Genomic DNA, 27211 nt, shown 5'->3' with positions numbered 1-27211 from the left:
CATCATCTTTTAGGATTTTAAATAGCTCAGCTGGAATACTGTCATCTCCGCTAGCTTTGTTGTTACTAATGCTTCCTACGGCCCACTTGACTTCACTCTCTAGGATGTCCGGCTCAAGTTCAGTGACTGCACTCTCATGGCTATCAGGGACATTCAGATCTTTCCTATATAGTTCTTCTGTGTATTCTTGCCACCTCTTCTTAATCTCATCTGCTTCTGTTAGGTCCCTGCCTTCTTGGTCCTTTATCATGCCCGTCTTTGCACAAAACGTTCCCTTGAGATCTCCAATTTTCTTGAAGAGATCTCTAGTCTTTCCCATTCTGTTGTCTTCCTCAATTTCTTTGCATTGTTCATTTAAGAAGGCCTTCTTGTCTCTCCTTGCTATTCTCTGGAACTCTGCATTCAGTTGGGTATATCTTCCCCTTTCTCCCTTGCTTTTCGCTGCCCTTCTTTCGTGAGCTACTTGTAAAGCCTCATCAGACAGCCACTTGGCTTTCCTTGCATTTCTTTTTCTTTGGGATGGATTTCGTTGCTGCCTCCTGAACAATGTTACGGACCTCCGTCCATAGTTCCTCAGGCACTCTGTCTATCAGGTCTAATCCCTGAAATCTATTCCTCACCTCCACTATATATTCATAAGGGATATGATTTAGGTCATACCTGAACGGTTTAGTGGTTTTCCCTACGTTCTTCAATTTAAGCCGAAATTTTGCAAGAAGCAGCTCATGATCTGAGCCACAGTCAGCTCCAGGTCTTGTTTTTACTGACTATATGGAGCTTCTCCATCTTTGGCTGCAAAGGACATAATCAATCTGATTTCGATATTGACCATCTGGTGATGTCCATGTGTAGAGTCGCCTCTTGTGCTGTTGGAAAAGAGTGTTTGCTATGATCAGCATGTTCTCTTGGCAAAACTCTATTAGCTTTTGTCCTGCTTCGTTTTGTACACCAAGGCCATGCCTGCCTGTTATCCCGGTGATTTCTTGACTTCCTACTTTAGCATTCCAATCCCCTATGATGAAGAGGACATCTTGTTTTGGTGTTAGTTCTAGAAGGTGTTGTAGGTCTTCATAGAACCGATCAACCTCAGCTTCTTCGGCCTCAGTGGTTGGGGCATAGACTTGAATTACTGTGATGTTGAATGGTTTGCCTTGGATTCGTACTGAGATCATTCTATCATTTTTAAGATTGTACCCCAGTACTGCTTTTCCCACCCTTTTGTTGACTATGAGTGCTACTCCATTTCTTCTAAGGGATTCTTGCCCACAATAGTAGATATGATGGTCACCTGAATTAAATTCGCCCATGCCTGTCCATTTGAGTTCGCTGATTCCCAAGATGTCGATGTTCAATCTTGCCATCTCATGTTTGACCACCTCCAGCTTACCTTGCTTCATTGATCTGACATTCCAGGTTCCTAAACAATATTGTTCTTTACAGCATCGGATTTTCTTTTCACCACCAGACACGTCCACAGCTGAGTGTCCTTTCAGCTTTGGCCCAGCCGCTTCACTCTTTCTGGCGCTACTTGGAAATACCCTCTGCTCTTCCCCAGTAGCATATTGGACACCTTCCGACCTGAGGGGCTCATCTTCCGGCGTCATCTCTTTTAGCCTTGTGATACGTTCCATGGGGTTTTCTTGGCAAGAATACTGGAGTGGGTTGCCATTTCCTTCTCCAGTGGACCACATTTTGTCAGAACTCTCTGCCATGACCTGTCCGTCTTGGGTGGCCCTGCACGGCAGAGCTTATGGCTTCACTGAGTTACGCAAGCCCCTTCGCCACAACAAGGCAGTGATCCATGAAGGGGATCTAGAGGGCCAGAGCATATGCTTTTTTCTGGGAAGCCGAAAATTCAGGGCAGGAGGAGCACGGAGGGAACAATTGCCTTTAAGGGTGCAATCCTAAGCAAGTTTAGACAGAAAAAAGCCTACAACTCCCAGCATGCCCCAGCTGGCTGGGGCATGCTGGGAGTTGTAGGCTTTTTTCTGTCTAACCTTGCATAGGATTCCACCCTAAGTGTTTTGTGCTCAGACAACAACAAAAAAAGACCTATAAAAAAGTAAGAAATGCCCCTGGGTGTGCAATTTGGTGCTGAAGGAGCAGTACCAACTGTACTGTGTGCCAACAGTATCAATGGGGAGGGGAGAGCACTTTGCTCTAAGGCCAGGTGTCTGCTGTCATGCTAGGAGCACAGCTTTCCATTTTCACTGGATCATTTCTGCAGCAGAAATGCTTCGAAGTGTTCAAAGAACTTTATATACATTTTGTCAATAACTGTAACAACTACCTTGTGAGGTAGACCTGATCTTACAGACAGGAAGCAAAGGCTGAGATTTATTTAGTAGTGTAGTGGCAATTTCAGAAGTGCAGGGTCCCTTCATAATAGTCACACACCCCCTCTCAGCCATGCCCCCTTCTAAAATTATACAACCTTGTAAGATCATACAATAAAAATGACCTTTCAGTCACTTATTTTGACTCCAAGCCATTGTTTCTCCCAATTATGTTTGTGCAATTACTTGTGTTTTCACCACCATCTATTTAAGTCAGTGCCCAGTGCAACTCAGTGCTATGCCTGTTTACTCAGAAGTTCCCAGGGAGTTCAATGGCTTTACTCGCTTGTAAGTTTGTGTAGGATTGTATTCTTCATCTTGCTTGTTATCTCTGAGGTGACTGCTTCACTCTGCCTAATAGTAATGCTGGCCGGCCTGGCTGAGGAATTCAGACAACACCAGCACTCACAACTCCAATACTCTCCTTCCTCCCACCAGCATTAAAGGCATATGGAGCATTTTGTGGGTTTGAATTGTCGGAGCTAGGAGATGAGACATGGGTTGCTTAGCTTAGATGACAAAGGGTGCAATCCTATGAAGATAGTCGCCAGCCTCCAAACTCAGAGGCAGGCAACTATCCTATGCAGGGTGGCTGGAGCAAAGAGGGGATCCTCTCCTCTATGCTCCAGCTGCCCAGCATTGTCAGCTAGGGGGACATTGGAGCGGGAGGCAGGAGAGGCTGCATGGTGTGTAGGAATCCTCGTAAAGAGGCTTCGGCAGTCTCCTCCCCTCCCTGTCCCAGGACCGCCCCCTTTTTGCTCACTTCACTCTCTGTTTGCGAGCATAGAGAAGCAGTGGCGTGGAGAGAAACGCGCCGGCTACACGGGGGCAAAAGAGGGGTGGGGAGCACAGTTTCTGGGAACCAATCCTGGAGCCCCGGCTCCGAGCTCAGTTCCCAGAAACCAAAGTATTCTATGGTCCTCTAGACAGTGGATTGCTCTCTAAGGGTACAATCCTATGCATGTTTAGACAGAAAAAGTCCTATAACTCCAATGCTGGGCGTTGGACTTTTTTCCGTCTAAGCATGCATTGGATTGCACCTTAGATAGAAGGGCTGGAGGCTGGGTCAAAGTTTCAGGCAGAAAAATCCCTTTTTAATTGATCCCTTTCAATGGACTTGTTCACAGATTGCTAAAGCAGAAAACACCTGGGTATTTCCTCCCCAGTGTTTATTTATTATTTAATTTATATTACACCTTTCCACCAAAAGATGGTGCACAATATGGCTGATAATACAATACAGATTAAAAACAAAATATTAAAACAGAACATAAAAACAAATACATTAAAAAATAAAAACACAGCAATAAAAGAATAAACACCAACCAATTAAAATCGCTTTCAACAACAGACCAGCTTATGTGGGAAAGGACTGAAAAATGTCTTTTGAGTGATGGATAACATTCCTATTTCTCAAGATCTATCAACGTGGGGCCTAACTAAACATCATATGCAACGGTGTACCATGAAAACCCCTTTTTATTATGTCATCTAGGTTTTACAGGCTTGCAAAGGGGAATGGTATCTATCAATAGACTATTGCCTCATATTATTCTGCATTTTAAAAGAGCTAGCAAACAATGGCATTTAAGCTGCAGCCTTATGCACACTTACCTGGGAGTAAGTCTCATTGACTCATTTGGGGCTTACTTCTGAATAGGTATTAGATCTGTCACTTGAGGCACAGGTAGGGATGGCGGAGAATTCCGCCACGGACTCCAATGAGGCCGGATTCTAAAGAATCCAGCCCCACAGGGTCCGTGGTGGAACGGAAGACTTACCTCTGCCTCCCCACGGAATCCTCTTCAGCCGGATCCTCCGGCTCCAGATTGCCAGTGATACGGCCGCCATGCCATATCGCTGGCTGAAGAGACTGACTGGGGACGCAAATGGCATCCAGGACATCATTTGCGGCCGTAAAAGCCTTAGTTTAAGGTAAATGCAACCATTAACGGCTGCATTTATCTTAAACTAAGGCCTTTACAGCTGCAAATGGTGCCCCGGACGCCATTTGCGGCCGCAGTCAGTAGTCCCCTTCAGCCAGCGATATGGCATGGCAGCCATATCGCTGGCACTTCGGAGCTGGCTGGCGGCTCCACGGAATCTCGGCGGAGCGGAGCCAGCCAAACAGGATTCCGGGGGGAGGAACGGATCGCCTCCCCCCCCCGCAGACCCTCCCCTGGACTGGCAGGTAGGGGATTCATACATCCCTAGGCACAGGTGAACTTAGTAGCACAGAGCACTTTTTGTCAGCTTAGGCTAGTATACCAACTACGCCCTTATCTGGACAGAAATAGCCTTGCTACAGTTATTCATGCTCTGTTAACTTCTCGTCTGGATTACTGCAATGTGTTATACCTGGGGCTGCCTTTGAAAATGGTCTGGAAACTTCAGCTGGTCCAAAATAGGGCAGCAAGATTGTTAACAGGGACTGGCCAATGAGCTCATATTATGCAGTACTTTTCCAGCTGCACTGGCTGCTAGTCCATTTCCGTGCCCGATTCAAAGTGCTGGTATTAACATTCTAAGCCCTTAACGGCTTGGGGCCAGGTTATCTGAAGGATCGCCTCCTCCCATATGTGCCTGCCCGGACCTTAAGATCATCCTCAGCGGCCCTTCTCCATGAGCCCCAGCCAAAGGAAGTGAGGCTGGTGGCTACTAGGAGGTGGGCCCTTTCAGCTGTGGCACCCCAGCTGTGGAATGAGCTTTCTAGTGAGGTTCACCTGGCACCTACGTTGTATTCCTTCCGTGAAAAGGTGAAGACCTTTTTATTTTCCCAGGCATTTTAGCTTTCTAGACTTTTAGCTTTGCTGTTTAAATCTATATTTTAAAACGCTGTATTGCTGCTAGGTTTTATTCTGGTTTTATTCTGGTTGTATTGTTATACTGTGGTTTTAATGTTTTATATATTTTATATTGTTTTATTGTGTGCTCTTTGGTTTTAATTTTTGTGAACCGCCCAGAGAGCTTCCGCTATTGGGTGGTACAGAAATGAAATGGAATGAATGAATGAATGAATGAATATGGAAAACACAGCTTAGTCAGGCAAAAAAATTCTAGCACGTCCCTGCAGTCTACCACTTCATTCTGCCCAATAGCTCCACATGGTAGGGAGGGGTTTTTTTTAATTATTATTATTATTATTATTATCTTCCCGCTTTCTAGCTCACTCTGCAGCCACTACCCCTAAAACTCTCTGCCTCCCTGAGAAACTGGCTCTGAAGGCCACCATCTTCACTGGGGCAGGGAAGCCGCACTTGTGCAGCCATAGCTGCCACTGCCCAGCGTGTCGCAGGATGAGCTCAGCTGAATGCACCGAGGGAGCAACAGCACTGCCTCTGCCTCCCGCTCCGTGTGCTGGCTGGTGGCAAGGTGCCACCTCATGCCCCCACCTCCCTCCCTCCCTCTCTTGGGAGGCCCCAGCCAAGGAGGCAGAACAAAAGCAGGGTTCTGCCTGGCTCACTGCGGGGCAAGTGGAGGGTACCTGGCTGAGACCCAGCTGTAAAAAAAAGTAGAGGGGCAAGGACCCAGTGAGACCCCCCCAGGACTACACCACTGGATTTATCTAAGGCTAGTTAATGAGCCCATGGCAGAATTTCCTCATTTACAGTCTTATACACTACACTAGGTCTCTGATTGTGTCAGTAAGGGAAACCAGGCCACCACAGTAAAGCATGTTTATTTATTTTATTTGTATACCACCATTCTACCAAGAAAATGGCACTAAAGGCAGCTATTTCCAACTACAACTCCCAATGCAGGTTTAACATCTGGTTTGTATGTTGCAAACAGCTGGTTGAGCTAAAGACAGAGATAAAGCCAACTGTAAAAATGTGTACTGGTAGCAGGAAGCCCATGTCTGAGATTGTTTAGATTAGAACAGGGGTGGCTAGAAAGTAGATCTCCAGATGTTTTGGACTTACACTCCCAGCTTTCCTGACTATTGGCCATGCTGGCGTGAGCTTCTGGAAGTTGAAGTCCAAAACATCCGGAGATCTGCTTTCTGCTGGTCCCTGGTTCAGAAGATGAACATGAGATGCAGGTCCAGCAATCCAAATGTCTGTTCACGAATATACATCCATAGCAAAAAGAAAAAGAAAAAAAAGCCAGGGGTATTAGAGATTACTCCTTTCTGAACTGTCTTCTAAGGCATATAAATGGATAAGGCCATCATCTCTATGAGCAAGAAATGGGTGAATGTTAATTCATTAAACATTCTTTTGAATATGTGCAATCTAAAAACTGCTCACTGAGATTGTAGGCCCCCCCAAATATGGTCAGGCCAATTTACACCTGAGAGAGCAGAAACGTCACTGTTATTAAGTATAGAAAAAGTTATTCAATACTGAAAAAAATATGTTGTATGGATTGCAGTTGAGGGTGGATAGAATTTCAGATTCCCTTACCTATGTAAGGCATAAATAAGTGTCTCTTCTCTGAGTATCTGTAGAACCAGAGTGCATCACATTACTAATTCCTGGTGGCCAAAATTTGTTAGGCTGTTGTAATGTTAAGATTAGATCCTTAGATGCTAAGATCCTGTTCTTTGATTTGTCTTTCAATGCCTTACACACAGTTACAATGGTTGTCCTCTGCAACTTTAGGTAGACTATTACTCTTCTTTTCAAATGCTAGTTCTAAGCAGCATACCTTCCTCCCAATAACAAAATCTTGCAACTGAGCATGAATTGTGCAAAATACCAGGCATATTCCTAATACACATATAGAGCAAAGTTTATGGGGAGCGGGGGTGGGGGATGAGGATAAGGTTGCAATCAATTTACCAGTCACAGAAATGAAGAATACACCTTTTTTCTTCTTAGAATTGATTTGTTCTGAGTGCAGATGGAAGATACCCCACTAGGGCCGTCAAGTTAATACAAATATGAGGAAACATGCTTTATTTGCTTTCTTATACATTAACATAAAATTGTTTACACTTGGTAACACATCCAGAGATTATAGTCACCTGTTTAATTATTTTGCTTTCTGCAAATGTGTGTCACGTTACAACTTCTTGTTCTTTGCAAATTACCTTTACTACACGCAACTCATTCAAATCAAGGTTTCTTTTGGGTGTCAAAATATCCAGACAAATCCACAAGAATATTGCCACTGATACCTTACACAGAACTTAAGAAATCTAATATGCTACCCTTTCACAGATATTAACACTATAAGCAATTTGTTCAGCTTCTAAAATGCTATATCACATTAAAAAACAAAAACACAACAATCCCAAATGACATTGCTTCAAATAATGTAAGTTACAAATGTTCCAAAATGTTAATAGTATGTTCCTATACATGAGACTTCAGCAAAGGAGATCGTTACCTTGTCGTGGTGCTAGAGCTTGAGCACCTCAATGACGTCATGAGCTAAACTGTGAAAGGACACCCAAGACGGGAAGGTCATGGCAGAGAGGTCAGACTAAATACGATCCCTGGGGAAGGAAACGGCAACCCACCGCAGTATTCTTGCCGTAGAAACTAAATGGATCGGTACAACAAGTGATATGTCGGTATACCATCGGAAGATGGGACTCCCAGGTCGGAAGATGGTCAAAATGCTACTGGGGAGGAACAGAGGATAAGTTCAACTAGCCCCAGATGTGATGACGCAGCTAGCTCAAAGTCGAAAGGACGGCTAGCAGCCGATGGTGCTGGTGGTGAATGACGAATCCAATGTGCTAAAGATCAACACACCATAGGAACCTGGAATGTAAGATCTATGAGCCAGGGCAAATTGGATGTGGTTATTGGGGAGATGTCAAGATTAAATATAGACATTTTGGGTGTCAGTGAACTGAAATGGACTGGAATGGGCCACTTCACATCAGATGACCACCAGATCTACTACTGTGGACAAGAGGACCACAGAAGAAATGGAGTAGCCTTCATAATTAATCATAAAGTGGCTAAAGCAGTGCTTGGATACAATCCAAACAATGACAGAATGATCTCAATTCGAATTCAGGGTAAGCCATTTAACATCACAGTGATCCAAATATACGCCCCAACCACAGATGCTGAAGAAGCAGAAGGAGATCAGGTCTATGAGGATCTGCAGCACCTACTGGATAGTACGCCAAACAAAGATGTTATTTTCATTACAGGAGACTGGAATGCTAAGGTGGGTAGTCAAACGACACCTGGAATTACAGGCAAGCATGGTCTGGGAGAACAAAATGAAGCAGGACATAAGCTGATAGAATTTTGCCAAGACAACTCACTGTGCATAACAAACACTCTCTTCCAACAACCTAAAAGACGACTTTATACATGGACTTCACCAGACGGTCGACACCGAAATCAGATTGACTACATCCTTTGTAGCCAAAGGTGGCGGACATCTATGCATTCGGTAAAAACAAGACCTGGAGCTGATTGTAATTCAGATCACGAACTTCTTATTGCACAGTTTAGAATCAGACTAAAGAGAATAGGGTAGACCCACAGATCAGTTACATATGAGCTCACTAATATTCCTCATGAATATGCAGTGGAGGTGAAGAATAGATTTAAGGGACTAGATTTAGTAGATAGGGTCCCGGAAGAACTATGGACAGAACTTTCCAACATTGTTCAGGAGGCGGCAACAAAAAATGTCCCAAAGAAAAAGAAAACCAAGAAGGCAAAATGGCTGTCTGCTGAGACACTGGAAGCAGCCCAAGAAAGAAGGAAAGCAAAAGGCAACAGTGATAGGGGGAGATATGCCCAATTAAATGCAAAATTCCAGAGGTTAGCCAGAAGAGATAAGGAATTATTTTTAAACAAGCAATGCGCGGAAGCAGAAGAAGATAATAGAAGAGGAAGGACAAGAGACCTCTTCCAGAAAATTAGAAACATCGGAGGTAAATTCCAGGCAAAAATGGGTATGATCAAAAACAAAGATGGCAAGGACCTAACAGAAGCAGAAGAGGTCAAGAAGAGGTGGCAAGAATATATGGAAGATCTGTATAGGAAGGATAATAATATCGGGGATAGATTTGACGGTGTGGTCAGTGAGCTAGAGCTAGACATCCTGAAGAGTGAGGTTGAATGGGCTAGGGGTGGGGGAGAATTTCTCCCCGAAACTTCAGGGGGCCGAGTGCCAACGCATTCGGTCCTCCGAAGGTTCGGGGAGAAATTCTCCGCCACCCCCGCCACCCCTCCCGGGATGGGACTTACCTTTTACGAATGTCGCTCCCGGTGGCGGGTACCGGCGGCAGTTTGGCAGGTCTTGGTCAGGGGCGGGGGCGGCAGCCGGTCTTTCGACCGGCTGCCGCCGCCGCCGCCATTACAAGAAAAGTAAAAAAAAAAACCACGCCCCTGTGATAGGCTACGTAACGATTAACGTAGCCTAGCCTATCACGGGTGACTTTGGAAAAAAAAAAAAAGTGCGTATGCAAATGGCGGCCCCCATAGGGAGCTGCCATTCGCGTTCCTTATTTGGTCTCTGTAGTCTACGTAAAGATTTACGTAGACTACGGCGAAAATAAGGGCAACGCAAATAGCAAATCAAAGTCACCCGTGATAAGCTACGTGACGATTAACGTAGCCTATCATGGCTAACTTTGCAGATCTAGCTGTGATAGGCTACGTAAATCATTACGTAGCCTATCACGGCTGACTTTGCAGATCTAGCTGTGATAGGCTACGTAAATCATTACGTAGCCTATCACGGGGCTTTATTATTTTTTTTTACTTTTCTTTTGAAGTTCGCGGCCGGGGAGACGGGGCGCTTCTCCCCGGCCTGAATTTCGGCTGGGCGAGGCGGGAAGCCTCCCCCCCAGCCTGAATTTCAGCCGGGCGAGGTGGGAAGACAACCCCCCTCGCATGAACTTCAGGGGGAGAAGCGAAGCGCCTCCCCCCCACCGCGAAAAAAGCTGCGGGACAAGGTAAGTCCCTTTCGTACATCCCTAGAATGGGCCTTAAGAAGCATTGCTAATAACAAGGCAGCAGGAGATGACGGTATCCCAGCTGAACTGTTTAAAATCTTGCAAGATGATGCTGTCAAGGTGATGCATGCCATATGCCAGCAAATTTGGAAAACACAAGAATGGCCAACAGATTGGAAAAAATCAACCTATATCCCCATACCAAAAAAGGGAAGCACCAAAGGATGTTCAGACTTTCGAACAGTGGCACTTATTTCACATGCCAGTAAGGTAATGCTCAAGATCTTGAAAGGTAGACTCCAGCAATTCATGGAATGAGAATTGCCAGATGTACAAGCTGGGTTTAGAAAAGGCAGAGGAATTGCCAATATCCGCTGAATAATGGAGAAAGCCAGGGAGTTTCAGAAAAACATCGATTTCTGTTTTATTGACTATTCTAAAGCCTTTGACTGTGTGGATCATAACAAATGGTGGCAAGTTCTTGGTGGTATGGGGATACCAAGTCATCTTGTCTGCCTCCTGAGGAATCTGTATAACGACCAAGTAGCAACGGTAAGAACAGAACATGGAACAACGGACTGGTTTAAGATTGGGAAAGGAGTACGGCAGGGTTGTATACTCTCACCCTACCAATTCAACCTGTATGCAGAACACATCATGCGATGTGCTGGGCTTGATGAAGCCAAGGCTGGAGTTAAAATCGCTGGAAGAAACATTAACAATCTCAGATATGCAGATGATACCACTTTGATGGCTGAAAGTGAGGAGGAGCTGAGGAACCTCATGACAAAGGTGAAAGAAGAAAGTGCAAAAGCTGGGTTGCAGGTAAACCTCAAAAAAACCAAGATTATGGCAACCAGCTTGATTGAGAACTGGCAAATAGAGGGAGAAAACGTGGAGGCAGTGACAGACTTTGTCTTTCTAGGCGCAAGGATTACTGCAGACGCTGACTGCAGCCAGGAAATCAGAAGACGTTTACTTCTTGGGAGGACAGCAATGACAAATCTTGATAAAATAGTGAAGAGCAGAGACATCACACTGACAACAAAGGTCCGCATAGTTCAAGCAATGGTATTCCCCGTAGTAACCTATGGCTGTGAGAGCTGGACCACAGGAAGGAAGGCTGAGCGAAGGAAGATAGATGCTTTTGAACTGTGGTGCTGGAGGAAAATTCTGAGAGTGCCTTGGACTGCAAGAAGATCAAACCAGTCCATCCTCCAGGAAATAAAGCCAGACTGCTCACTTGAGGGAATGATATTAAAGGCAAAACTGAAGTACTCTGGCCACATCATGAGAAGACAGGATACCCTGGAGAAGATGCTGATGCTAGGGAAAGTGGAAAGCAAAAGGAAGAGGGGCCGACCAAGGGCAAGGTGGATGGATGATATTCTGGAGGTGACAGACTCGACCTTGGGGGAGCTGGGGGTGGCGATGGCTGATGGGAAGCTCTGGCGTGGGCTGGTCCATGAAGTCACAAAGAGTCGGAAGCGACTGACCAAATAAACAACAATACATGAGAAGCCACAGAGCAGCAGGGCAGCAACTTAGGTTAAAAATTCTGCCGCCATTGTGCAGCAAATAAAATGTGGCCATGTTATCTAACAGAGCTCTTGAGAATGCTGTGCACAAGCTAGAAGAGACTTGATTGTTCCATGGAATGATAAAAAGAAATGTGTTGTACACATTATACACACAAGTCTTTTGGACAAACTGGACATTTTAATAAATATTTTAGAAGTTTGTCAAACTATACAAAAACAAAACCCCAACCCCACATTTCTAAGGCTTCTACAAATAAACTCAAAAGTGAGGTGCACACTTGTTTTGTTGTTTAAAGCACACTGTTAAAACAATGACTCTTTGATCCAGCACCTCATGCATGATTTAATGAATGAAGCTGAAAGGTGGCAGTTTCAGGACAGATAAAAGGAACTACTTCCTAACATAATGCAGAGTCAAATTATGGAATTCACTGCCACAAGATATTGTGATGGCCACCAGCTTTACAAGGGGATTAGACAAATTCATGGCTGATGAGGGCATCAATAGCTACTAGTCATGATGGCTATATATTGCCTCCAGTATCACAAGCAGTATGCCTCTGTATACCAATTGCTTGGGAACATGAGCAGGGAAGTGCTATTGCATTGCATTCATGTCCTGCTGTGGGCTTCCCATAGGCATCTGGTTGGCCACTGTGCAAACAGAATGCTGGATTAAATAGACCTTTGGTTTGTTCCAGCATGGCTCTTCTTATGTTCTCATATGGCAGTCCTGTATATTTAAGCTTCCGTGTACATTTTAAAAGAAAAATCAGATACACTTGAGCAAAGCAGCATGCACATACAGTTGACCCATCTGTTGAAATAATGTTCTTGTCGATGCAAGAACTCTTTATGTGCAGAGCCCCTGTACTGTTACTTTCATGAAATTGCTCGAAATCATTTGGTGATGCTCAAACAGCAAATTCTGCAGTACATAAAATCAATGGGATTTTTATAGAAATAACTGGAATTAGAATTCCAACTTAACTGCCTTTAGGATCATGCTATAAGGAGCAAATTGACCTTTTGATACAACATGAGTGATAGGTAAATGTCACCAATTCACTTCAGAAGCGTGTCAATCTATAAACTATCATGGGTGGCACACAGCCTGGTCATATAAAATACAATTTACATCATCACATGGATTTACAGAATGTAGACAGCACTCATTAAACCATCGCCACAGAAGGGAAAACTACAGCATACATGGAGAGCTACATCAGGACTTGTGTCAATTTGTCCCATGTTGGCAGTGGTGCTTAAAAGCATCTTAAGTGATTTCAATCATTTGCTTGTTCAATTATTCATATGCCAACAAACCAGAAAAATTTAGTGCCTGTGTCCTGAGGGATTTAAGACTATTAAGGAAATATACAACAGTCAAAGTGAAAAGATTGCTGAAATCGACTAAGGTCTGCCAACATAACCTCAATCTATAAAACAGGTAACATGTTGATGTTATGGGGGATCTAAATTCACAGGCGAGAGGAGGAGGAACTGAACTGGAAATAAATCACATGTTTTAAAACCAAGATCTTATTTAATCATGTGTAAACCTTATATTACAAGAATAAATTGTATTGGTCTTCAATACACTACAATTTTTTTCTGTAGGATGCTGAATGAAACAAATTACCTACAGAATCAACTTCTTTGCTGCTGCTGCTGCTGCTGCTTCTTCTTCTTCTTCTTCTAAATTGCATTTAACCCAAAGGAAGCAATAATGCATTTTGTAAGAGAGGACCAAAACCTGTTCCAGAGAGGAATGTGGCCTTCCTTGAGAACTTTAGGGAAAAAAAGGAACCATCGCAATGACCTTCAGCATTTTGTGTTCCAGCAGGTACGGAGCAAGAATATTTCAAAAAGTAAGGCTATATCCATGTTTGAAGCTATATACATTAAAAAATCAAATCTAACTTAACCAAAATTTGTGTTCAGAACTTTATCTATAATGAATATTTATAGGGAATTGGATCCATACATAATCACACTTATTGTAAATCCATTGAAATCAATAGGACAAGTACTGACTATCAAGTCCCATTAATTTCAGTGGGTCTACTCTAAGCATGACTTTGTCAGGATCCAACCCAAGTTGGTTATAAGTTTTAGATTTAGATAAATTATAAGTTTTAGATTTAGATAAATCGTATTTCCAAAATACACTGGTCTGTAATAGGCACTTTTGAGAATTTCTCCTTGTTTTCCTTGCCTTTATACTGTTAAATTGCCAATTTACCTTGGTACAGTCTACTCTGACTTACAAATAATGACCTAAGATCACAAGCACAGGGCTTTTTCAGTCCTACTACTTTGACCAGTCAGTCTAACATCAATCCCTGGGAAAATTCTGGAGCAGATTATAAAGCAATCCATCTGTAAGCACCTTGAAAACAATGCAGTGATTACTCGAAGCCAACATGGATTTGTCAAGAACAAATCCTGCCAGATGAATCTGATCTCATTTTTTGATCAAGTAACCTCCCTTGTGGACTGTGGGAATGCTGTGGACATAATATACCTCGACTTCAGCAAAGCTTTCGACAAAGTGCCCCATGATATCCTGATGAGCAAACTAGCTCAAAGTGGGCTAGATGAAACAACCATCAGGTGGATCCACAGTTGGCTACAGAATCGGACTCAAAGAGTGCTTATCAATGGGATCTTCTCAAACTGGGGAGAGGTAAAGAGCAGGGTACCACAGGGCTCAGTCCTGGGCCCACTGCTCTTCAACACTTTTATTAATGACTTGGAGGAGGAGGTGCAGGGAATGCTGATCAACTCTGCAGATGACACAAAATTGGGCGGAATAGTTAATACCTTGGAAGACAGAAACAAAATTCAAAGTGATCTTGATAGACTGGAGTGCTGGGCAGAAAACAACAGAATGACATTTAATAGGGATAAATGCCAAGTTCTGCACCTAGGAAAAAGAACAATGCACAGTTACAAGATGGGGAATACGTGGCTCAACAACACTACAAGTGAGAAGGATCTTGGAATTGTTGTCAATCACAAGCTGGATATGAGGCAACAATGTGATGTGGCTGAAAAAAAGGCAAATGCTATTTTGGGCTGCATCAATAGGAGCATAGCTTCCAAATCCAGGGAAGTACTAGTTCCCCTCTACTCAGCACTGGTTAGGCCTCAGCTGGAGTACTGTGTCTGGTTCTGGGCACTGCACTTTAAGAAGGATGCAGACAAGCTGGAGAGGGTTCAGAGGAGGGCAACAAAGATGATCAGGGGACTGGAAACAAAGCCCTATGAAGAGAGACTGAAAGAACTGGGCATGTTTAGCCTTGAGAAGAGAAGACTGAGGGGAGATATGATAGCACTCGTCAAGTACTTGAAAGGTTGTCACAGAGAGGAAGGCCAGGATCTCTTCTCGATCATCCCAGAATGCAGGACACGGAATAATGGGCTCAAGGTATAGGAAGCCAGATTCCGGCTGAACATCAGGAAAAACTTCCTGTTAGAGCAATACGACAATAGAATCAATTACGTAGGGAGGTGGTGGGCTCTCCCACACTGGAGGCATTCAAGATGAGGCTGGACAGCCATCTGTCAGGGATGCTCTGACTTGGATTCCTGCATTGAGCAGGGGGTTGGACTGGATAGTCTTGTAGGCCCCTTCCAACCCTACTGTTCTATGATTCTATGATTATCAGGGATTTATCCTGGGACTGCAAACATGCAAAGCATTAGCTTTACCACCAAGCTATATCCCCTATGTGAAGATAAAACAAATTATTTATTTTCAGTATTTATACCTGCATTTCTAACCAACAATTAAGATGGCTTACAATCATAATAAAGCAATATACATTTTTAAAAATAATTAAAACTGTCAGAAAAGGACTAAAAAAAGTTTTAAAAGCGGCAGCAGCATAAAAACATCTTGAAGGTGGTACTCTGCAAAAGCTCATAGGAATAAAACTGTATAAGCCACTGATCTAAACAAACACAGTAGGTCAGGTAAATTTCCCTTGGGAGGATGATCCACATCTTGGGCACATCTTAGCTGAAGAGGCCTATTCTCAGGTTCCCACCTGCCACATTTCTGACAGCAAGGGAATCTAAAACAGGGCAACAGAAGATGAAAACTTTGTTGGGCAGAGTCACATAGAGGAGGGCCACTTTTGCACTTTGAATTGAGCACAGAAACAAACTGGCAACCAGAAAAACCGGTACAATATCAGTGTGATCTGATCTGATCTGATCTGATCAACTGACACCAGTCAGAACTCTGGCAGCCACATTTTGAACCGAGTGAAGAATGTATTCAAGAGCAGCTTCACATATAGTATAATACTGTAGTCTGATCTACAAGTGACCAGAACATGAATGGCTGAGGCTAGGACTGGTTTGTCCCTCAAATGGTGTAGTTGACATATACAACAAAGAAGGTTAAAAACAACAACAACAACAACAACTCCTGGCAACTGATGACATCTGACCATACAGAAGCGAGACCGGATCTGAAAGTGCTCCCAAAGTGTAAATGCGCTGCTTCAGGGAGACTGTACCCCTAATTCCTGGCTCACCAAATGCCAAGGAACAATACTTCCATCTTGTCTGAATTAAGCTTCTGTTTGTTCGCCACCAGACTGATTCAGAACTTCAACAGCCTCCTCAAGAGTGAAAGATGGAAATAAGAGATAGAGCTGAGTGTCACCTGCATATTAATGTCACCCAAGCACAAATCTCTAGAGGACTCCTCCTATTTCTTTCATCAGGGGTGGGAACACACAGACCACATGTGCCTTTTCTGGCCTTAAGTGCAGCCATCTGGGTACTAGCATCCTGAGAAGCACGCCTATCCATCTCTGAACTGGTTGGGGAAGATGCCTCCCCCGGTTCTTGCTGTTCCCCTTCTGAATCTGAACGGCTAACTATCTCCATAAGCTCAGAATCAATCCTGACACAGACTAAACTCAAATAAGAGCTCTTATCTGTGCATGGTCCGACTTCTCTCGAGTTCCCCTCTGACATCATTGCACTCAGCTTCTCATAAAAACAAGGAGTTGATTTGGCTCTAGGAGACAGAATACGTAGGTGCAATCACGGCAACAGCTCGGGTCAACAGACATCAACCAGGGTGCCATATTGTTCAATTTAAACATACGATTTACCATACTGAATTATATCTGTTAAAAAAGCTGTTAAAGAATAACTTCTACTGTAGCAAATAAATAAAAACCAAATCGAATTTTCAAGGTGAAGACTTATAAACAGCTTGATTCATAGTATATTACTGTTAGTAACTATGTCTGCATTCTGCTGGAGAATATGACAAAAGAATTATTATTAATAATAATAATTTCCATTTCTATTCCACCCAATAATTAACATTCTAAAATAATTAACCTGTTGCACAGTAATTTCATGAACATGCTTTTAATGAGGAAGCGTAATAATGATTTAATATGGACCTAGTGCCAAGCCCCTCCATATAACAGGAAGGCCCTATTCATTCATGTTCTATACCCACACAATTTCCAGAACCAGGTTAACTGATTGCAGCAAAAACAACAAAGTCTTGTGGCACCTTAAAGACTAACAAGTTTATCCTGGCATGAGCTTTTGTGAAGTGTAGCCTACTGCATCAGATTCATGGACTATTATGGAGTTTCAGGTTTATATACAGTACATGAGGGTGGGGCAGGGGGACTGTAAACACTGCGATCAGAAGGAAATTAAAAAGTACTGATAGTGACAATCACATTGACTGGGTTTGCATAACATGATAAACTATGGTGGGTTGTGAGCCTTGTTAGTGTCAGTGTGGCTTACCCTGATGTGTGAACCCAGCACAGATGATTCAGTGTGGTTTGTTAACCACCCACAAGCCTGGAAAGCCGCAGCTTGTAGCAAGGTGGTTGAGGGTGGCTTGTTCTCAGGGTGGTTTGCTTGACATCAAAATCCGGCAGCATGGCTTGTCTCATGTGACTAGAGAGCCACCTGGCCAGAGAGGCAAAAAAGCCCATGCTGCTTTTCATGATCTTGCCAGTGCAGCCTCCCTCATCAATGAATCTGTCTTCCACCAATCCCGAAATGGCACTTTGGAAGGATCATAACTTGGTTGCCACCTTTTTTAAAATTTATTTTTCCCATGCATCAGAAGTATGCAGATTCACCTATCCGAAGTAAGTGCTCCGAAAAGGGATAGCGATTGGAGCAGGGAAGAGGGCCGGGAAAGTTTCCCCATAGTGATGAGGATACAAGAGGGGGTTGCCATGCAAAGGACACTGGGATATGTTCAGGGAATGGGCTGGAGGAATGAAAGGGAAAGAGGCCATGCCCAGCCACCACGCATCCGATCACTGTTGGGAGTAACGTGGGTTGTTCAGCAAGCAGCAAACCCACCTGGCTTATTCTCAGGCTAAGTGTGACGTGTCAATTAACGGTGGTCATCCACAGTGCAGTTGTTGCTAATAGCAAAAATATTTCAGCACAAGGTAAGCTAATTAACACATATAGTAGAATAGTATATAGAAAAATATAAGACCAATTCTGGCCCGCTTGCATTGGCTGCCAGTATGTTTCTGAACCCGATTAAGGTGCTGGTTTTAACTGCCTTACAAGGCTCAGGACTGCAGTACCTGATGGGATGCCTCTCCTGTCCTGAACATACCTGAACATTATGATCAACACCTGGGGCCTTCCTCCAAGTGCCACCTCCAAGGAAGGCTTGGAAGGTGGCAACAAGGGAGATGGTCTTCTCAGTGGTGGGCCCTTGACTGTGGAATGAGCTCCCCACTGAGGCCCGCATGGCACCGACACTGTAACCTTTTTGGTACCGGGTTAACACTGTTCTTTTCTCCGAGGCATTTAATGACATGCGATGGGCATGTATGTCTGCTGTTTGAACAAGTCTATTAAAAATTGTTTACTGATATTGTTTTCAACTGTTTAAATTGTTTTAAAATTTTGCATGTTAAAAAAATAGACTGTTTTTTATCATAATGTTGTATTGTTGTATAATCCTGTTCTTGTATTTCTTATGCATTGTTGTGAATTGCCCAGAGAGCTTCGGTTATGGGGCGGTATAGAAATGAAAATCATCATCATCATCATCTGATAAAAGGCCTTTATCCCGATTCAACCCCCTGGCAATAGAATTAATCAACAGGTTTAATTTTAACTCAGCAGTCTCTAACTGAGAATATTATCCCTTTAATGTTCCACAATGGCCAGTTTCAGGTCAATGACAAAGTGTCCTGGGAGGCTGAAGTGTCCTGCCATTGGCTTTTGAATATTGCCATTTCTGATGTCAGATTTGTGTCCATTTATTCTTTTTCATAGGAACTGGCCTATTAGCCCTATGTAGAATGCAGAAGGGCATTGCTGGTAGAAGATAGCATATATCACATTGGAAAATAAGCAAATGAATGAACTCCTAATGTTGTGGGTGACATTATTAGGTCTTGCAATAGTGTTTCCAGAACAGATATGGGGACAGGGATGTCGGAGAATATCGCCACGGATTCCAGTGAGTCTGGATTCTAAAGAACCTGGCCCCCCGGAATCCATGACGGAATGGCTTCCCACCCCCTGGCCTCCCACGAAATCCCCCCACAACAGAACTGACCTGACAACTTACTTTGCCATGACAGCCACTATACCATATGCGTGGCTGCCTTTACCGTGACTATCACGGCTGCTTGTGAGGATGCAAATGGCAGCCACTACGATGGCCATTTGCGGTTGCAGCAGCCCGGCTGCAACCGGAACTCCGACTGCGGACGGCTCCAGCCGGCGGCTCCATGGAGCCGCCGCAGAGCGGAGCCAGCTAGGGAGGATTCTGTGGGGAGGGATGGAGTGCCTCCCCCCCACCGCGGATGCCCCTGTGTGGAGCCAGGTAAGGGATTCATACATCCCTGTATGGGGACAGAGCTGGGATTGTCATGCCCCTATTAGAATCCTCCGAGGAGGAAGAACCAGGAGCCAGAACAGAGGATGATGCCCAGTTCCTGCTAGGGCCTGCACTGCAACAGTGGCCTGAATCCATGGAGGAGCCTCAGGAAGAGGGGGACTCTGCCTCAGAGAAGGATGCTGAACACCCACCAAGTCCAGGGACCAACGGCACTAGAGGAGGCAGGCCTAACTCAGGGAACCTTGACGAAGTGCCAGGTTGCAGCAGAGGTCTACTTGGGAGGAAAGGGGCTTGTCATGACTAGGGCTCTAACCAGAGAGCTCTAATGTGTTGCAGCTGAGCCCTGGGTGGGGCAGCAGTCTCTGCTGTTAAATGCCTTCAGCGTATGCCCAGGTAGTGTTGGAAACTTGGTTCTAGCGGCTTCAGAACCTTGTACTGTGCACCTTGTCCTGTGATACTGATCCTTGGACTCCTTTTTGATTCTGCTTCTGGACTGTGTAATGTATCTTGACTGCCTTACTGTGTTTTAACCTCTGCCTGCTCTTTTGACCACTGTTGCTGTAGCCTGACCTCACATATCTGACTGCTTGCTGTGCTTGACCATTTGCCTGTTTAAGTCACCACTCTATTATTTATATCCAGTATTGACTAGCAAAGAGCCAGGACTCAGTTTAGAGTAGGACAGGAATCTGGGTTGGTTGCAGGGTCTGGGCCCACTGTTTGTATCCTTTTTATGTGGCCTAACTTCCCCTCTGGAAATTCCTTACTTTGTTCTTCTGGGTTGCTCAACTTTAATCAAAATTAGGGCTGCTTCATATTTTATTTTCCTCTACAAAGTAATTAATACCTGGCAATGTGAAAGTAGCATGTACATAATGTGAATTATAGTGGAAGTGTATATTTTTATACATCTGTTACATCTGCATCCTGAAATTCTAGACAAACAAATGCATAGCCATTCACACATTCTGAGACATACACTTTTAATAGTTCATTTCACATTTTCCTACATAATACTATTTCTTGGTTTCTCATTTCTGATCACCAGGGATGTACAAAATTTGTTTTTTGTATGTTGAGGAGACCTTATATACATATTTAATCAAGAGTAACTGTGCATAGCTTTGCAAGCTTAATCATTATGATGCTCCTATCAGCGCGCAACTGAGGCCCAAGCATTCTGCATATATAGAATAGTTAGCTGAAGCAAACAGAACATGTACATGAGGTTTGTTCTCATATGTGTTACTTATGTAGTGAAAAACGTTTGGGCCTCACTCACCCATAGGGGTATTACAACTATTAAACATTCCAGCATATAAAAAGATGGAATTCATTACATCTCTGGTCAAATATACACATGCACACATCTGATTATTAGAAATCTCTGAAAAAGGGGCTTCTTCACTTTTTGTGGGATGTGAAATCTACCTTGCAACAGCAGACAGTACTCTAGCGCAGAGCAACCAAAGGCATAGATCAGATGGAATATTGTGCTGTGTGGATCCCAAATCAGCGTTGACTTGAGGATGTGGAAAATCCCAATATGATGGATGGTAGGTGGTTCCCATTACCAGGAACTGGGTATGCAGCCTAGATAGGATTACAATCCACCAGAAAGAACAGGTGCATAGCTTGGGGGTTCTCCTTGATCCAGCTTTTGAGGCCCAGGAGGCTCTAATGGCTACACGTCTTTTTCCAGCTTTGGCTAGCTTGCCAGCTATGGACATTCCTGGATAAGGATAGTCTGGCTATGGTGGTCCATGTTCTGATAACCTTCCGATTGGATCACATGGCTGGCTGGGGAATGCTGGGAGTTGTTGTTTTTTCTGTCTCAATATGCATAATATTGTGTAGTAAGCCAGGGGTACCAAAACTTTTTGGACCCATGGGCACATTTGGGAATTTGAGAAACTATTGTGGGCACCACCACAAAATGGCTCTCATGAAGGATGCGGCTAGTCACATTATGGCTGTTGTGGGGGCTTAGGTAGTCAAAAGAAATAGCAAGACTAACGGCTGGGAGGAAAGGGGAAATAGCAAGGCAAAGGGGTAGAGGGGAGAGAAAGAGCAAGGCTACAGGCTAAGAAGGGAGGAAAGAAGACTAGGGATGGGGGAGAAAGAGAAATAGCAAGGAAGGGTTGGGTGGAGCCAGACAGAGAGAACAAAGGGAAATGGGATGTGTGGACAGAAGAAGATTGGGTGGGGCCAGGAAGCAACTCTTTTCTTCTCTTCCTGCCCGCTGAACAGCTGATCAGCAGCAGTTACCGGAACAGGAAGGAGAACTTGGCGCCCTAACATTTTCCAAGTTTCTTTAAAAAATAAAATTTTGAAGGGAGTAGGAAGTGGAGAGCTTTGTGGGCGGCAATGGAGGTCCCCACAGGTGCACTGGTGCCCATGAGCGCTACATTGGGGATCCCTGCCCTAAGCTGACTTGGTTGCTGAAATAGGCTTTAACTGTTGGGTGCTGTTCATTTTTTTAATTGATGCATTTTAACTGAAAAATACAAATACAACTGCTGGCCATTCTTATCATACTCTTGTGTTGCACACCAAGTCACTGCATTAAAACTATCACATTTATAATATATGCACTCAGTCTGTACCGTGGACCAGTCACTTATACCGTAGAGAAGAGGTGGGCAACTTGCGTCCCTCCAGATGTTGTTGGACTGCAACTGCCACAAGCTTTAGGCAGTGGTGAGGGATCATGGGAGTTACAGCCCAACATCTGGAGGGCCGTAAGTTGCCCACCCCTGCTGTGGAGCCTGGATAAAGCAAACATACCAACAGGGCTGGCTGCAGGTATTTGTGGGCCCACATGAAATGCCCCCCCTCATTCACACCTACACACACACACACACACACACACACACGAGAGCAGCTAGACTGGGCCTCGCTCCTCTCCTTGCCCTGGTATTAACAGATGCTGCCGCTCCCCACCACAACCAGTTCCCTCTTCATTTGTTTTCTTTTTCAGGCCCAATCCAGGAAGTGAGGAGCAGCAGAAGCCACTGCTGCCATAGCTGACTTGCCCACTTTCTCTCTGGACCCACTGGGATGGCAGCAGGCAATGGAAGCGAACAGGGGCCAGCAGTGTCGCTTCCATTCCGTTGGGCCGGAAGGGAGACAGCTGGTAGGCAAACAAGCAGGCAAACTGCAGTGGCTCCTCCTCTTCATTGCATTGGGCTGAGAAGGATGAGGAAGTGAGTGGACAGAGCGAGGCAGCTGGCAGTGGTGCGGAATAGCATCCATTTCAGAAGGTGGAGAGGCACTAGTCCAGTCGGTGAAGGGCGCCCCCTGCCAGGATGGCAGGTGCAAGTTGATGCTGACCCCTGACACCAAGCCCAAATACCACCAACTCTGATCATACGTTTTGTTTCCATCTTAAAGTGCGGGAATATCTACTTTGGGGGTGTTTACACTGCTGAAAGCCCTATGCCCGTGGATTTCTCAATTGTTTGAAAGAAATCCCTCATATCAACAGGACTGCTTTATTTCTTTATTATATTTTTAATCCATGTGATAACACATCTTCTCTGGGCAGATTACAAACAGTTAAAAGAATAAAATACAATACAAATATTTAAATAATAAGATACGATGCAAAATGACAAACAGCACAGGAATAGATAAAACAAGAATGGCCATAAAATCTAAAAACTGTGTCTCTAAAATGCCTGGTAGAAACAAAAAGCCTTTGCCTGGCACTGAAAACGATAATGGGCTCCTTCACACCAGGCTTTTATCCTGCGATTGAGATTGCTCTTTCACGGAAGTTTGCAAGCTCTTTACATGACGCAGACACTCCTGCACGAAATGCCCTTTGTTCCATTTTTAAACAGATCGCACATAATGGGCTATCAAATTACCCCATTGTGTTCCGCTTCAGTTTCCTCCGTGAAAAGACTTAAAAGAGGAGTGAGGTCAAGGAAAGATCATAGAAGACACAGATATGGGGGAAGTGGGCGGGAAGGACGTGCATGTAAAGGGAGTCAGTGGTGATCCTGCATTTAAAACGGAAGCAGAAAGCCCCATTTTAAATGCAGGATTTTAGGCTGGTGCAGAAATGCCCAACAATGTAGGTGCCAGGCAAATCTCCTTGGGGAGGGCATTCCGTAAATGGGGTGACACAAGTGAGAAGGTCCCCTCTCTTGTAGCCACGCACCTAATTTCTTCTGGCAGAGGGACCCCGAGGAGGGCCTCCAAAGGTGACCTAAGGGTCTGAGCAGGTACGTACAGGAGGAGACACACCTTTGGATACTCGGATCCCAAGCTGTTTGTAGTGCCTTAAAGGTCAACACCAAGACTTTGAATTGGGAATGGAAACAGGCAGGAAGCACTGGCATCGCACGATCATATTGCCTAATCCCAGTTAATATACCAGCTAATATACCAGCAGCTCTATTCTGAACAAGCTGAAGTTTCTGAGCCATCTTCAGAGGTAGCCCCATGTACAGTGCACTGCATTAATCCAACCAGGAAGTTACCAGAGCATGCATAACTGTCATCAGGCTATCTCTATCCAGATATGGTGGCAGCTGGTATATCAACCTAAGCTGGTAAAAGGTGGTCCTGGTCAGTCCATCTGTGCCTCAAGTCACAATGATGGAACTAAGAACACCCCCAAGCTGCACACCTGATCTTTCAGGGACAATGCAATCCCCTCCAAACAGGTCGCAAACTGCCAGACAGACAACCACTCTCTAACATCACTTTTGTCTTATCTGGATGATGACATTTGGGTTTACAGCATACCCTGCTGGCATACATCCACTTCAGTGGGTTTATGCCAGTGACATGTTTGGTGGTTGTTGTTGTTTTTTAAGTGGATATGTACGTTTAAATCAAGAATGAATGGCTTCACAAAGACTTTTCACTGTGCCCTTCCCTCCTCCCCGCCCGGATTTGGGCCTCCCTCCTGGGAGTCATAAAACAGAACAGCATGTCCACTTCACCATTACAGCACAGCAAGATGTGCTGCTTAGTTACATTTTTACGGAATCACTTCAGTCTGCACAATCAAGATATGCATGCAAAGCAAGGAAAGTGGTTTTAGGGTTACAGTTCTAGTTTTGTAATCTAACTTTTACCACAACGCCTGTTTCACAGAGGTTTTGTCATCCCCCCCCCCCCAGTAGTTTGCATACTCTGGGCTAATGCAGTTTCAGGGCAAAGGAAATCCCCTAAATAATTGCCAACAATATCTCGACCCCGTCCAATCCCAGGTAACAGTCGGCGGCTGCCCAGCATAAATAAGCCACGCGCTGCCAACGTATGCTCGTTTACTTCGAACCAAGACCGCGCACGAAGGCACGTGTGAAGGCAGCCTAGAAAAGAGCCAACGCCCTGAAAGGTAACAGCATATTGATTTCCCATCAGCGCCGTCGCCCTGGCGTTGCCTGCACATTTCCGCGGGCGCCCCCCTTTTGGCGAGCCTGGCCCGAGGAGAGAGGTCTGGCATCCTCATTTAGGACTTGCTGAAAGAGCTGGCGGCGGGGAGGGGGGGGTCATAATATCCTACAGGTGACGATCCCGTCGCACGCTACGCACGTCGCCGCCGCCGCCCAGGAGGACTTTGCCGAGAGGCCCAGCTCTCCTCCCAATGCAAACGGCCGGAAGGCAGGCGAGGCGGCGCTACTCCGCGGGTTCCCCCCACGCCCAAACGGCTTCTCGTGGGACACACGGCCACGCTGAGGCTGCGCCAGCCGGCAGCCCGACAGGCACCGCCTCCTCTTCCACCCCCCCCTGCGGCAGCCGCTCAGCCTCCACCCCCGCTGCCGGGGCCCTCCAAGCCCTGTCCGTCCGGCCTGCCTCGGCACGGGCGCCTTCCCGAGCGGGCGCCTCCGGGGCAGCGAAGCTGGCCGAGGGCTGGCCGGGAGGAAAGGGGGGAGCGCGCGAGCGCGCCATCCTCGCCTCCACGCCTAGCAACAGCGCTGACAGGACGCAGCCGCCGCCGCCGCAGCGCGGGGAGGAGGAAGCGGAATGGCCGCCTCAGCGGCGGCTGCTCCCTCCCCGCAGCCCTGACAGCCAGAGCCGGGGCGGAAGCGGCAGGCGGCGTGCCGGACTCGTCCTCCCCTCCTCCGGGGCTCGGCGGTCTACCGCTGCCAAGGCAAACTCAGTCGCCTTTGCAACAGCCTGCGGCTTGCGTGCGCCTCGCAGCCGCCCTGCCGCGCACCTCCGGCGCCCACCCGCCGCCGCCTGCCGTCCCCCGCTCCCCCTCCCCAACGCGCCCACCCTCGTGTCTGCCCGCCCGCCAGCCAGCCCGCGCCCCCTTCCCCCGTCCAGCCCCTGCCCTGCCCTGCCATTCATCCCCACCCGCGCCCCGGCTGCAGCCTCGCCCGCCGCTCCCCCACGCCCCTCCCGCTGCGCTCCGTGCCGCCGCCGCCCGCCGCCGCGCGGAGCGTGGTCGGGGGTCTCTTTCCAGCACCCACCCACGGAGCCGTGTCTCCCGCCGGCCCCGCCCCGCTCCACGCGCCTCCGGGCCACCCTGGCTCACCGATATGGTTGTCCTCGATGTGTTCGATGAGCTCCGCCAGCGTCGGGAAGTGGAGCCCGCAGCCCCCGAAGCGGCAGGTATTGGAGAAGAAGGAGGCGGCGGCGATGCCTGTCATGGTGTGGCATGGAGGTTCTCCTCCCCGCGCCCGCCGGCCCCTGCCGCCCTCCGCCCTGCGGTGCCCCTACTCTGCCAGGGCCGCCGCCGGCGGGAAAGGGAGAACCAGAGAGAGGAGATGGAGAGCGAGCGAGAGAGGCGGCTGGGGGCTGGGACGAGGAGGAGGTGGCGGCGGCGGCTGCAGCGTCGGGAGCGGCGGAGGGGAGGGACGGGCGGCTGGGTGGGGGGAGATGAGGCAGGCGCAGCTGGGAGGAGGGACCATTGCCGCACTGTAACAGCTGGGCAACCCCTGCCGTCGCCGCCTGCCTCCGCAGCAGGAGCCGCGGACCCAGGCCACGCTCGGCGGCGGCACCTCCACAGGCTGCTGCCCGCGGTTACCGGAGTTGGGAGCAAAAGTGGGGGCGGAGGAGGAGGGGGTCCAACAGTTGGGGGTGTGTCTCCCCCCCCCAACTTTAGATGGGCTTTTTTCTACACGGTAACTTCTGAACTTTCCTCCCACACGCATAGCAGGAGGGGTCGCTTCTGTGGAAGCACCGTGCACCGCTTTTTAAAATAACCCCCTAAATCTAGCATTAATGTGAGCCCAGATTTAGTGGCACCACAGGCTGTTGGTGGATGCCCGGACTTAGGCCTGGGGCAGAACTCGCAGTAAAGAGCGTCTCCTGAAGAGCTTGCCTTTCCAGCTCTGCACTGGTGAACCATCCCCAGGCCCTACATATCTGGGATTATGGGCTTTTCTTCTGGGCTAGAGGGCCTTTCTTGAACCCTGGGACCCTATTACGTAAATATATGTTAGTGTTTAGCCCATCTTCAAAGGCCCTCAAGATGACATTCACCAGCATTCTCCATCCTGGTGCCTTCCAGATGTTTTGGACTGCAACTCCCAGCGTTCCTGACCGTTGGCCATGCTGGCTGGGAATGATGGGAGTTGACATTCAAAATATCTGGAGGGCACTAGGT

At 46.4% G+C, this 27211-nt stretch overlaps 1 protein-coding gene across 1 annotated transcript in view; it reads right to left on the bottom strand.

The window, feature by feature from the left end:
- The window catches only part of JAZF1 (JAZF zinc finger 1), a 204658-nt gene extending 178290 nt beyond the window's left edge, over nucleotides 1–26368 (bottom strand). The window contains exon 1 of the mRNA XM_084858496.1: nucleotides 26138–26368. Within this exon, the coding sequence (XP_084714622.1) occupies nucleotides 26138–26252 (115 nt within the window). The 5' untranslated portion in view covers nucleotides 26253–26368. The remainder of the gene's footprint in view (nucleotides 1–26137) is intronic.
- Between the last annotated feature and the right edge of the window lie 843 nt (nucleotides 26369–27211).

This window comes from Heloderma suspectum, chromosome 5, assembly GCF_057233095.1.
Source record: "Heloderma suspectum isolate Gila_16-S chromosome 5, 16-S_ref, whole genome shotgun sequence".
NCBI classification, from domain to species: domain Eukaryota; kingdom Metazoa; phylum Chordata; class Lepidosauria; order Squamata; family Helodermatidae; genus Heloderma; species Heloderma suspectum.
This window is presented reverse-complemented; position numbering and strand designations above follow the sequence as displayed.